This window comes from Selaginella moellendorffii, unplaced genomic scaffold, assembly GCF_000143415.4.
Source record: "Selaginella moellendorffii unplaced genomic scaffold, v1.0 SELMOscaffold_32, whole genome shotgun sequence".
Taxonomy (NCBI): Eukaryota; Viridiplantae; Streptophyta; class Lycopodiopsida; order Selaginellales; family Selaginellaceae; genus Selaginella; species Selaginella moellendorffii.
In genome coordinates this window covers 1,273,320-1,284,968 of record NW_003314293.1, presented here as the reverse complement: position 1 = coordinate 1,284,968, position 11,649 = coordinate 1,273,320, and the positions used below count along the sequence as shown (strand labels likewise).

Sequence of the window (11,649 nt, the reverse complement as noted above, 5' to 3'; positions counted from 1 at the left end):
GTGTTCCCTGTTGTGAGAAACTTGTAAGCTAAGACAGAATAAATTTTTACCCAGATCTGTCATCTTAGACTATCTAGCGAGTTGCTCTTTTAGCCATCATAAATTCAATATCATCCCAACCATGATGAGATCATCAATATAAACACATATGAGTATAATTGTTGACTCTCAAATACAATAGTAAAGTTTTTTAGTCTGCTCATACATGGTTGAAATCAAGTGTTAAAAAGAATTTATTCAAGATGTTTATACCATATCATTAAGGATTATTTGAGTCCATAAATAAACTGCCAAAGTTTGCATTATTTTCCATGCACTTTGAACTCAGGAGGCTAATGCATGTGTACTAGCTCTTTCAATTGCCATTTAGAAATTTGTTTATCTATTTAGCTATGGGTGTAATAAACCTAACCTTCACCTAACTTTTTATACTTAAATTTGTGTACCCACTTACACTGTATAATCATTGCCTCTTTTCAAACTTCTTATGGTGAGGGGATGTTTATCCTAAGGTTTTTAAGCCTGACAGACCGGCTACACAGCAGCCCCTGAAAAAAAGAAACACAAAAACAAACAAACAAAAAAACAAAAAAGAAAGAAACAATTGTGTGTTCTAATGGAACTTGGGAGACAGCGCACCAGCTAGCCTGTTGCCAATGTGCTTCGGATCGTCTAGCAGAGATACAAGATCACTACCAGGTCGGCGAACTCCAGTGCTGTTGAACAGTGTTACAAGCTCCGCCTAGGCTTTTGAGCACACGATTCATTTATGCCACAGCAGAGCAGCGTACTATAGTTAATATATCTCTAAAAGATGATGGACTATTTCAACCCTGGTGCAACAAATCAGAGCAATGTAGACAATGTCTAGTTGCAAATACCCATTGTAAAGACGAATTCATATAAAAGCATTTCGAATTATGCCCCAGTAGAATGGATTTTGCACAACGACTTCTGTTGATTTTTCTCTGCATGTTGGGGGCTCAAAGCGTCCAGTTCCTATCCGACAACTGGAGCTCTCATCCCATTCTGCATTTGTTCTTGAGCTTGAAAACTTCAAGCTGAAAAAAAACAAAAGAAAAGAAAATAGAAAAAAACAAAAGGTCGCGTGTCGCGAGCACAGGCAGTCTCTTAGGCGACAATGTCGTCAGGCTTCACCCCCAGCTCAGTAGCAAGCAATTGCCGGTCGTGTTCCGCTTTCATGGGTTTACACGGACCAACGCCCTCAGGCCATTGCATGAGGGTGTTAATCAGCAGCGGGTACTTCTCCTGTCCTTCGATCCCTGCCCAGTCGAAGTCCAGAAAAGCTACGTGCTTGCTTGAGACATTGTACATAATGTTGGCCTTTCGCAGATCTCCGTGCACAACCCCTGGAAACTTGAGCCGCAGAGTCCTGTATCCCTCTACCACCTTCTGTTTGCAAACTTCCCACTCCTCTGGCTGCAGACGATACTCATTAGCTGCGTTGTCTCCTACACTCCAACTGTTGGGATCCAAGGCCATAAGTGATACCCAGCCATCGTCCTGTGAGCACAGCTCCATGTCGATCATCAACCAGCCACCAGCAAGGGTGCGCCACGTGAAGGAAGGAGCAAAGCCTTCAGCAGCCCACTGCTGATGGATCGCAGTTCCGTAACGTTGGCAGAACTTGACGATGCGGCGGTTTCCCTTCAATTCCACGCCAAACAGGAGTTGCTTGTTCATTGCACGGAGGAAGCTCCGTGAAAGCGTGGTCTGAACAATTACCGCCCCTTGCTGCTGCAGACGTGTGATCGCGTAAGGCCACTCCACTTCAGCTGCCCTTACAGGCGGAAGGGAACGCGTCACCCCAGCGTAAAACGCCACCAAAGACTTCACCGCATCACCAATGGAGCCAAGAGCTCTGGACAGGATACTCAGGTGGTCTGCATCCTGGACGAACTTGAAAACGTGAAGAAGCGGGGTGAATGGCTGATAAGCAGGCTTGTCCACGTACCTGACCGCACCCCCAACTCGGACATGCGGACCAACAACCTCAATCAGCAGCACTGGACAGCAGGAGTTTTGATACAACCAATCGTTTCTCTGCCACAGCTGCGTTGTGTAGTCGGCGTAGTACTTCACCAGCTCGACACAAGGCTCCCCTCCCCCAATCTCTACCTTCACCTCTATCATGCAGATAGTTATCCACTCTCCCAGGACCAAGGCCTCGATCTTGATATCCGGCATGCCTTTCCGTTTGACAGACTCCGTAAACCTCAACTGCACACCAGCACATGTTGCCCTGAGATAATCCTCAGTACACTCCAGAAATGCACTCTGCCGCTGCGTCTCATTCTCGAAGAATCTACTCATGCCCATAACCTTGGACACGAAGCTCCAGTCCAATGCGTCGAGAACACGGAACTTAAGGCCTTGGACGTACAGTGCGAACGCCTCAACTGTGAGCGGCAGCGGAATGGCTGCTGATGTCCGACCGAGATCGTATATCGGATCGTCACCGCCCAGATACCGCATCATAGCTTCAGGGTCTGCAGCGAAAGCGGAAGGTGAGGGTACTCGTAGATGCAAATCAAACCAGGTTGCCCCTTGCTTCTGCGGATTTTCAATGCATTAGAAAATCAATCAATCCCATTTCCCAGCATCACCTCTACGAAGTTGTACGTAGAGCCTCCAACAAGAACGTACCTGCGGAGGAGCTTGCCGTGCTCGTCCTCCAGATGCCCCACAAACCCCGACTCGCGCAAATCATCAAGTACGTCACCCACTGTCAGGCCTTGATCCGAATAGGTTTGGAGCAGCTGCCCCTTGCGCAGCACAACCACAGCTGGCATCGCCCCAAAACGTTTCTGACACAACCATCTAAAAACCTAAAAGAGCAAAAACCCTAAACCCTCAAGCCCCCTAATATATATATATATATATATATATATATATATATATTTTTTCAGGTTGTGATGGCCAAGTGTACAGTTACAATATTATATATTAATATTAATGTAGTGAATTTTTGGTAGCCGTCAGATTAGTTTTAATTTGGACCATTCGCTTCTGTATATAAACTAAAGTTTTTAGGCTAATTGATATGCACATTTTTTATATTCCCTTTCCATATTCCAAGCATTCACATTGGTGGAGACGAAGGGCACCTTTGATTGTCTTTGAAGAGTGCTTGGATTTGGGATTTTAATTTAGATCTAGCTTTTGCATCGTCTATATCTAGCTTTTTCTATTTCCTTTCTTTTGTTCTTTCCTTTTAAAATTTTGGTTTAGATTTAGCTTTTTGCATTGTCTAGATCTACCATTTCCTTCTAGCTTTTTTGTTATTTCTCTTCTTTTGCTTTTTTTTTTTCGTTCATCTTCATGGCAGATTAGCAATCTCTTCCTTTGACTTTGGAGTAGCAGTTGGTACAATTGCTTAATGCTATGCATTTGCAATTGAACAACTAAACTCAATTGATAGCGGCGTTCATGGCATATGGTACAACTCCTCCTACTTTTGGTGCCAATCTTTGCGTTCGGCTGGAGTTCTTTCGTGGGAATCCTAGGGATGATGTATACTATTGGTTCGATCACTTCATAATGATTGCCATATATCATTCTTGGGATGATACTTGACGTTTGTGTGAGTTTCCCACATGTTTACAAGGGATAGCGTTGCAATGGTACAATGGTTTGAGCGCAGCCACTCGTGGGGATTAGAGTGTTCTCACGGATGTCTTCAAACGCACCTTCGGACATGCCAACGATTGTCATGATGCCTTCCAACAATTGCATCGTTTTCGCCAAGGGCCATTTGAGTCGGTGATGCAATTTAGCGTTCGTTTATGAAGTCTTTTGTTTCGTGTAGAGCCAAATATGTCGGAGCGGATCAAGCTAGGAATGTTGTGGCTAGCACTTCATCAAGATCTTGTTGGACTTGTGCATGCACTTACTTTAGCCACCCTTGATGATGCTCTTCGCTTGGCACAACATTATGAGACATCACCTCTTCCACTTTTCGCTGCACGTCCTTCAGTTCCACTTCCTATGGGTGATGGTTCTATTCCAATGGAGGTTAATGCTACTGCTGCTTGAGTTTAAGGATAAGGGCGAGGACGTGGTCATGGCCGCGATGTTTGCTGCTAAGTGTGTGATGAAGTTGGTCATACTTATTAGCATTGTCGGCATTTTCTGAATTGGTGACTTTCGTTTCCTAGGTGGAGACCTTAGTGTCAGCAACATCTTATTGGTGCTGTTGCAATGGAAGGTGTAGACATTGAGATGCATCCGGGAAACGAGGAGTCACATGAGTAATGGAGGGACCTTGTGCGAATAAGTTAGTGACCCCTTCATCTTTCTTTCGGGAGTATTATCAAGGGGTTCACTCAGCACCGATTCATCCAATGTTTACTTTTCAAGCTCGTTTTTATAACAAGAGGTCTCCTATTATTCTCTTCATGTTGGTTGATACAGGTTTGAGTTTATCTTCTATTGCTCGACCTGTTGCCAAACGTTGCCGTCTACACTTGCGTCGTGTGGTAGAACCAATTTTCATTCTTTATAGCAACGGCTGTACACATGCATGTGCACGGGATGAGGCAGATTTGGTTGTGTGTGTGGGCGATTTCGAGCTTGAGTTGCAGTCATTGCAGGTAGTGCCGAGTCAAACTTTTGACCTCATCCTTGGTATGGATTGGTTGTAGCACAATCATGCCATGACTTTGAGGCTTCTTCCCCTTGTCTCATATTTCCTTATGTTTCATCCATTCTTCTCATTTCTATACCTCTTCGTCCCTTTACTTCTACTTCTGCTTCCATTACTTTTGTTCCCCCACTATTTCCTCATATGTTTCTGTTTTGTTTTGCTCTTCCTTTTTTCGATCCCTCTGACAATCTTTGTGTTGCGGTAGTTGATCCGCTCATAAAGGAGTATTCTGATCTCTTTGAATTTGACCTATCGTCTAGAGCCAAGATTGCCACACGTCATCCGATTCCAACTGGGGATGCTCGTCCAATCAAGGTTCCTGTTCATCATCGGTCACCAAGGAGATCAAGATTTACGTGCAAACATCAAGGAAATCTTGGAGAAGGGTGTTATTCAAAAGTCGCAGAATCCTTGGGCATGTAAACCTCATCTTATGACAAAGCCTGATGGGAGTATTCGTTTCTATATCAACTATCGTTCGTTAAACGAAGTGACAATCCTAGATGTGTATCCTCTTCCTCACACTGCTGATCTCTTGGATCATTTGGGGTGAAGTTGTTAGTTCACCAAGCTAGATCTTGTTTCTGGGTACTGGCAAGTACCGATGGCCGAAGAAGATATTCCTAAGATTGCTTTTCGTACACCATTTGGTTTGTACAAGTTCTCGAGGTACTTTGCGATATGCTAGAGGTGACTGCTAACTTCATTGATGATGTCTTGATCCACTCAGAGGGGATATGGGAGGAGCACGTGCATAATGTTTGTAAAGTGTTGGATCAGCTACAGGACATTAGTTTAAAATTGAAGCGGTCGAAGTGCATGTTTGGTCCAAGGACACAACTTATCTTGGGTATTGTATTTCTCGTGAGGGTTTGCAAATTGATCCTGACAAACTTATGGCTGTTCTAAAGTTCCCTACTCCGAAGTGTGTGAATGATTGGCTGTGCTTCTTGGGCAAGGTGCAATATCTTGGTTGTTTTGTGGATCATCTTTCTGATCGCACTGCAGAGCGTTACTGAAGTCATCAATCTTGTCTTTCATTTGATCTTTGGATTGTGAGTGAGCATTTGTGGATCTTAAATAGCTATTGATGACTCCTTTAGTTTTGGCATATCCTAACTACACTCAACCTTTTATTTTGCGCGTGGATGCTTTTGACATTGGTCTTGGAGGTGTGTTGATGCAAGAGAGTTTAAGTGTGCCTGGTCAGTGCCATCCTATTGCGTATATAAGCCATACATTACAACCAACAGAGATGAACTACTCCACGACAGAGAAGGAGTGTTTAGCAGTCTTCTGGGGTTTTGAGAAACTTCATGCATATCTACATAGTTCTCAGACATTACTTGAAGGTGACCATGCTGCTATTACTTCATTATTGAAGCGGAAGAACTTAGTTGGTTGTATTGTTCGGTGGGCTTTGAAGCTTTAGATATATAATTTTGATGTTGTTCATCGTCTAGGGAGTTCTATGGCTGATGCTGATGCCTTTTCTCGAGCTCCTCTTCTTTCTCCACTCTCTTATCATGTTTCTGACGAGCTTGTTGTTTCAGCACCTGTGGATTTTCTAGATGAAGATTCTGTGCCGTCGGTAATTGTTGTATTTGACGTTTTGTGTCCACAAGGTGTAGAGCAAGATCTACCTCAATCAACTTATTTATTGATTTGAAAGGAACTGTTAAGTTAATATGTAAAAAGATTCCAACTAAAGATAATGATGAAAGTTTATATATTTATAGAAGGGTTTATACTAACTAGTAAAATTTAATAAGATAAGTTTTTGAAGATAGTATTTTAAAATATTCTATTGGATAAGAAAAAATATGTTTCATTAATTAATGATGAAGTTTCTATATTTGTTTATACTTATATCAGTAATAGTTAAATATCTCTTAATAATAAGTCATATATTTGATCACTGTAGATAAGATTTTATTAATAGAAATTAATAATTTATATTTGTGAATGTATGGAATATAGAAAGAGAATACAAGAAATGTGCATATCAATTAGTCCAAAAACCCCAGTTTGTATAAAGGAGCGAGTGGTCCGAATTAAAACCAATTCATGCTAATATTAGTATACAACATTGTAGCTATATATTTGGACCTCACATCATGCCCTCATTTCGAAATGATGGAAGATTGTTAGGGTTATTTTGTTAATGGGCCAGGATCTAAAGGAACATTAGGAGGAGGCATCGATGGATCTATAGATGGTGCTAATTGTTTCTAATCCCTTTGTACAAAGTGTTTTAGTTGTTACATATGCATAATTTCTAGATGTCATGCAAAACCTCATAAACTTGCGATCCAACTTGCCACAACATTTGATATAGACCTTTTTACTAAGAAAAGAGCCTTTTAGATAAATCATGTATTGTAAGATGGGGAAAATAGACTAACACCAAGTTATCCACTTTGTATTTCACATGTGGACGATGATGGGAGTTGTAGCACCATTGTTATCCCACTTGTACATGGCCTAGGTGTTTGCTATACTTTACTTTGATAAGTGGAAGAATGCTCATTAAATATTGATCCTATAACCTAGCATCAACAGCTCGTAGCAATTGCAAAGGTAAACTTAACTCCATTAGCAGTATTTGATTATGATTTTATAGGAGCTTATATGGTGAAGCATCAATAGAACTTTACACCTCTGTAACATACGTATATCGAAGAGATAGGAAATAACCATCTTAATCCGAATGCTCAAAGTGTACATACTGCATGATCATCCTTTTGAAGGTCTGAATAAGCTGTTCCACCAAACCGTCTAATTGTGAATGATAAACACTCTTGAAGTGATTATTGCCTCTGATTACTTGATTCGCTAGGTGGAAATTGGTGCTCTTACTAGCATGTTTGCAATTATTGTTGGATACTTTTTGCTCAATCGAGTGGTGTTCCAGCATTCCTGTCCAAAGCGGATTCTTTTAGATAATGGTCTCACATTTATGGTTGAGGCATTTAACATTTTGACATCTCAATTGAGGATACACTAGACATACTCATTGCCAACAATTGAGCGTGGAAAAGGTCCCATCAAATCAAATGCCACAAACTCAAACAGACAGGAAATTGTAATTGACTTTAACAATCCTTTCACAACACATATTATGAGTATAGCATAAAACATAGTTACACATATACCGGATAAGATCACGTTGTATCTCCGGTCAATAAAATGACTTGTGCAATTTCTCGGTCATACGATGATGTCCCATATGCCCACATAAAATAAAAGAATTATGGTAGGCATAGAGAAAGCATGGAATAAAGATTGAAGGCACCACCAGCTGTAAATGATCATTAGGATCCATCCCTAGAAAATAAAGAAGATTGTCTTTAAGGTGATATTGAGAATGTAAATGCCAAAATGGCAAGTGATACAAGATTCTCAAACCCATTGCAAAGCCTTCAAATTTATGGCTCAATCTTTTGAGCCACATAAATCTCGTCATGAGAAGGTAAATTTTGCTTTACACCTTGTGGACATTGAACATCAAGTATAGCAACCACCAATGGCACGGAATCCTCATCTTAGGAGGAAGTAATAGGAAGATAAAAGTGATGGAAGTAGAGGTAAAAGCAAAGGGATAAAGAAGTACAGAAGTGAGAAGAATGGAAAAAATATCAAAAAGTATGAGACAAAGGGGGAAAAACCTCAAAGTCATACTTGGTGTGATTGTGCCGCAAACAATCCATACCAAGGATAAGGTCAAAAGTTTGACTCGGCACCATTTGTAATGACTACAACTCAAGCTTGAGATTGCCTACATGCATAACTAGGTCCACCTCATCCTATACACATGCATATATACAACTATTGTCATAAATAATGAAAATTAGCTTTGCTGTTTAACACAAATGTAGATGGCAATATGTGGCAATAGGCCAAGCAATAGAAGATAAACTCAAGCTTGTATCAACTAACACAAAGAAAATAATAGAAGACCTTTTATTATAAAAATGAGTTTCGAAAGTAAACACTAGATGAACTGGTGTTGAGTGAACCCTTTAATGTTACTCTCAAAAGAAAGATAAAGGGGTCACTAACTTATTTACATAAGATCCCTCCATTACTTGCGCAACTCCTTGTTTCCTAGATGCATCTTAGTGTTCAGACCTTCCACTACAACAACACTAATAGAACATTATTAACGCTAAAGTCTCCACACAAGAAATGGAAGCTGCCAATCCAGAAAATGCCAACAACATCGATAAGTGTGACCAACTTCATCACATACCTAACAGCGAATATCACGGCCATGATCACATCCTTGCCCTTGTCCTTGAACTTGAGCAGCATAGCATCAACCTTCATTGGAACAGTACCATCTTCCATAGAACCATCTTTCATAGGAAGTAGAGTTGAAGGACATGCAACAAGAAGTGGAAGAGGCCATGTCTCATAACGTTATGCTAAGTGAAGGGCATCATCAAGGGTGGATCGAGTAAGTGCATGCACATGTCCTACCAAATCTTGATGAAATGCTGGCCACAACATTCCAAGCTTGATTTGCTTTGACATATTTAGCTCTGTACAAAGTAAAAGGCTTTGAAAACAAATGCAAAATTGCATCACTAACTCAGATGGCCCTTGATGAAGACAATGCAATTGTTGGAAGGCATCATCACAATTGTTGGCATGTCCAAATGCTCATTTGAAAACATCTAGGAGAATACTCCAATCCCCACGAGTGGTTGTGCTCAAACCATTATACCATTGTAGTGCCGTCCCTTGAAGACACATGAGAAACTCACCCAACATCGAGCATCATCCCAAGAATGATATAGGGCAATCACCATGAAGTGATTGAACCAATGGTATAGATCATCCCCAGGATTCCCATGAAAGAACTCCGGCCAGACGCAAGGATTGGTAGCAAGAGCAGGAGGAGTTGTACCCTGCATCGTGAATGTTGCCATCAATTGAGTATGATTTTTCAATTGCAACTGTATAGCATTGAGCAATTGCATTAATTACTGCTCTAGAGTCAAAGGAGAAAAAGGCTACTGCTCTACTATGAAGATGAATGAAAAGGAAAGAGCAAAAGAGAAGAAGTTGAGAAAAACAATAAGAAAAAAGAAATATTTAGACAATGAAAAAGTTAAATTTTAAAACTCCTTATAGATAATTAAAGTTACCCTTCACCTCCACCAATGTGAGTGCATGAAATATGGAAAGAGAATACAAGGAATGTGCATATCAATTAACCTAAAAACCCTAGCTTATATATAAGAGTGAGTGGTCCAAATTGAAACTAATCTAATGGCTACCAAAATCTTATTATACTAATATTAGATATGGCATCATGAACCTCACATATCTTAAAATGTCCCTCAAAAGGTTTTATTTATATCAATAAAGTCCGTATTTATCAGTAGTATTAGTGTGAACTTATTGTTGAGCTGACTCAATTGCAATCTATTTTTGGGAAGAGATTTTGGAAGAAAACTCTAACATAGCTTTTTCTATCTTTCTTCTCTATGGTTTTTAGCTAGTTCTGTCTTGAATTGGGAAGGAGGACAAGATTCTCCTCAAGAAGCCTATCAGGTTTATCTTGCTTGTGCTTCAAGTAAATTCAAATTGGTCCCATAAGCCATAGGTTAGAGGATTGATACCTCCTTTTGATAAAATGAGAACAATGTTTTTGAGTGTGGATTCTCATGCTCTTGAGTTCTCCTTCTTTACCTGGTAGTCTAGCATTCAACATTCCAAGTGCCACTTTGGTCAACTTTTGGATCAGATTTGCTGCACTACTTGTCCTGGTTTGGGTTTGTCACTAGCTTTGCCTTGTCTTTGTTATGCAAGTTTATCTTGATGATAATTGGACGGCTTCATCTCCTTGAGCAGATTGCCAACGTTAGCTTCTTTAAATTACCTTTTAGGCTAGAGTATAACTAGGGTTAAAAGGAGAAAAACAACAAAAGCTATGAACAATGGTGCCAATCTTTGTATTCGGCCAAAGTTTTTTCTTGGGAATCCTAAGGATGATGTGTATCATTGGTTTAATCACTTCATGGTGATTACCATATATCATTCTTGGGATGATGTTTAACATTTGCATGAGTTTCCCACGTGTCTCCAAGGGACAGCACTGCAATGCTATAATGGTTTAAACACAACCACTCGTGGGGATTGGAGTATTCTCCCAAACATTTTCAAATAAGGATTTGGATATGCTGACAATTGTGATGATGCCTTACAACAATTGCATTGTCGTCATCAAGGGCCATCTGAGTTAGTGATGCAATTTTGCATTTGTTTTCGAAGCCTTTTACTTTGTACAAAGCCAAATATGTCGAAGCAGATCAAGTTTGGAATGTTATGGCCAGCATTTCATTAAGATTTGGTAGGATATATGCATGCACTTACCTGATCCACCCTTGATGATGCTCGTCACTTGGCACAATATTATGAGATATGGCCTTTTCCACTTTTTGTTGCATATCTTTCAGCTCCACTTCTTGTGAGAGATGGGGGAGATGGTATTGTTCTAATGGAGGTTGATGCTATTGTTGCTTGAGTTCAAAGACAAAGGTGAGGACGTGCTCATAGCCGTGATATTCATTGTTGGGCTTGTGATGAAATTAGTCACACTTATCAGCATTGTTGGCATCTTCTGGATTGGCGGCCTCCATTTCTTGTGTGGAGACCTTGGCGTCAACAACATTCTGTTGGTGTTGATGCAGTGGAAGGTTTAAACACCGAGATGTATCCGGGAAATGAAGAGTTGCATAAGTAATAGAAGCATCTTATGCAAATACAGTGACCCATCCATCTTTCTTTCGGGAGTATCATCAAAGGGTTCACTCGGCACCAGTTTATCCAATGTTTACTTTCCAAGCTCGTTTTTATAACAAGAGGTCCTATTATTCTCACTGTGTTGGGATGACATTTCGGAACACTGTGGCCCTACGTGAGCCTTATAGGTACTCTCCCCGCCTTCCACCTTTGGGTGCTCTAGCCATGGG

General features: G+C 40.6%; 1 protein-coding gene across 1 annotated transcript; it reads right to left on the bottom strand.

Annotated features, from left to right (window-relative positions):
• Nucleotides 1-1,131: 1,131 nt before the first annotated feature.
• LOC9649977 lies at nucleotides 1,132-2,499 on the bottom strand. Its single transcript, XM_024681766.1, has one exon. It carries the CDS (start codon nucleotides 2,497-2,499, stop codon nucleotides 1,132-1,134), a length of 1,368 nt encoding a protein of 455 aa, XP_024537534.1.
• Nucleotides 2,500-11,649: the final 9,150 nt, after the last annotated feature.

Bases quoted from the DNA above. Each gene is read 5' to 3' on its own strand.
- LOC9649977 (XM_024681766.1), bottom strand. From the start codon at position 2,499: ATGATGCGGTATCTGGGCGGTGACGATCCGATATACGATCTCGGTCGG.